Below are 2,103 nucleotides of genomic sequence, written 5' to 3'. Positions count from 1 at the left end.
CTGGAGAATCATGAAAGTCTTAAAAGAATTCCTTTGTTATCACCTTTTTACTTGAGCAAGAGGTCACTTTGGCAGATATATTGTGAATTATAAGGACGCAAGAACGAAGACAAGGAGGTAAATAGATGAATAAAATAAAGAGGAAAAATGAACATAGTCTCAACTAAAGCAGGGACACTAGCAGTGGGAGTATGGAAATGGATAAATAAATGGGGAGCAAAATTGTAGATAGAATCATTAGGATTTTATTAGATGTGGCACAAGGTGAGGAATAAGATGAGCACCAGTTGCATATTTCAGACACAAGAGATTGGGTGGGTTGTGGTATCATTCCACAGATACAGAACACAGGCGGAGTGGTCCAAGGAAGGGATGAGTTTGGTCAGGAGGAGGCTGAGTTAGGGTATTTCTTGGATCTCCAACTGGAGACTTCCAATCAATTATTGAAACTATGCATCTGGATAGTAGAAGAGAGTTCTAAGATTCAGAGTTAAGGAGCTGTTTTAAAATAAATGGTGGATAAATAAAATAATAAAATTGAGACCGCCAGAGAGTGAGGTTGAATCATTCTTTTTTCTGTAAAAAGGAAAGAAACAAAAAATCAAAACAGCATCTACAGCATCATATTTACAGACCAGGCAGAGGAAGTAAACACTATGAATGGCTCCGAGGAATAACCAGAGAAATTCAGAAACAGCTAAAGAAAACTGGAAATGTGTAGAAAGAAAGCATAAAACAAGTGAACATTCACACTTCCTTCAACAGGAACAATTCCCAGAGGACATGGAGGTTGGAAACCACACCAGCGTGACAGAGTTTATCCTTTTGGGGTTAACAGAAGATCCTACACTTTGTGTCATCTTCTTTGTGATATTTCTAGGCATTTATGTCATCACCTTAATAGGCAATATTAGCATAATCATTTTAATAAGAAGCTGTTCCCACCTTCATACTCCCATGTATTTCTTTCTCAGTCACTTGGCTTTTGTAGACATAGGGTTTTCCACATCCATCACACCTATGATGATTATAGGACTTCTGAAACATAGATTGACCCTCCCAGTTGCTAGCTGTGAAGCCCAGCTCTGTTCTGGGGTCACATTTGGGACAGCTGAGTGCTTCCTGCTGGCTGCCATGGCCTATGACCGCTATGTGGCCATCTGCTTGCCCCTGCTCTATTCCACCCACATGTCCTCCAGAGTCTGTGTCATCTTGGTTGGGTCTTGCTATCTGGGTGGGTGTGTGAATGCTTGGACATTTGCTAGCTGTTTATTGACTCTGTCTTTCTGTGGACCAAATCAGGTAGACCACTTTTTCTGTGATTTCTCCCCTCTGTTGAAACTTTCCTGCTCAGATGTCTCCATCATTGAAATTATCCCTTCCATCTCTTCTGGCTCCATCATTGTGGTCACGGTGTCTGTCATAGCTCTCTCTTACATCTGCATCCTCAACACCATCCTGAAGATGCGCTCCACTGAAGGGAGACACAAGGCCTTCTCCACCTGCACCTCTCACCTCACCGCAGCGACTCTCTACTATGGAACGATTACCTTCATTTATGTGATGCCCAAATCCAGCTACTCAACTGACCAGAACAAAGTGGTGTCTGTGTTCTACACAGTGTTGATCCCCATGTTGAACCCCCTCATCTACAGTCTGAGGAACAGAGATGTAAAGGAGGCCCTGAGAAAGCAAGTGTCAGAATATATTCTTAGGATCCATTCTTAACATTTCAGGTGACCTATAAATTTTTGTTTACTGGTAGCACACCAATTGCTTAAATTGAAAACACAATACTTCTTTAAAGTTTTATTGAAGTATAGTTGATTTATAATGTGTTAATTTCTGATGCACAGCAGAAAGACTCATAAATACATATATATATTCTTTCTCATATTCTTTTCCATTATGGTTTATCGCAGGATATTGAATATATTTCCCTGGGCTATACAGTAGTACCTTGTTATTTATTGGTCCTATATATACTAGTTTGCATCTGCTTGCTAATCCCGAACTCCCAATCCTTCCCTCTCCCACTCCCCATCCCCTTGGCAAGCACAGGTCTATTCTCTATGCCTGTGAGTCTATTTTTGTTTCATAAAT

The 2,103-nt window shown here is 40.6% G+C and overlaps 1 protein-coding gene across 1 annotated transcript; it reads left to right on the top strand.

Moving 5' to 3' along the window:
- The first annotated feature begins 783 nt into the window (after positions 1–783).
- On the top strand, positions 784–1,728 carry LOC122692814 (olfactory receptor 491-like). The gene has a single exon (XM_043900661.1). It carries the CDS (start codon positions 784–786, stop codon positions 1,726–1,728), a length of 945 nt encoding a protein of 314 aa, XP_043756596.1.
- The last annotated feature ends 375 nt before the right edge of the window (positions 1,729–2,103 follow it).

The sequence above is a fragment of the Cervus elaphus genome, chromosome 1 (assembly GCF_910594005.1).
Source record: "Cervus elaphus chromosome 1, mCerEla1.1, whole genome shotgun sequence".
Classification (NCBI taxonomy): domain Eukaryota; kingdom Metazoa; phylum Chordata; class Mammalia; order Artiodactyla; family Cervidae; genus Cervus; species Cervus elaphus.
This window is presented reverse-complemented; position numbering and strand designations above follow the sequence as displayed.

Excerpts from the sequence above, each read along its gene's own strand:
- LOC122692814 (XM_043900661.1), top strand. The coding sequence starts at position 784 with ATGGAGGTTGGAAACCACACCAGCGTGACAGAGTTTATCCTTTTGGGG.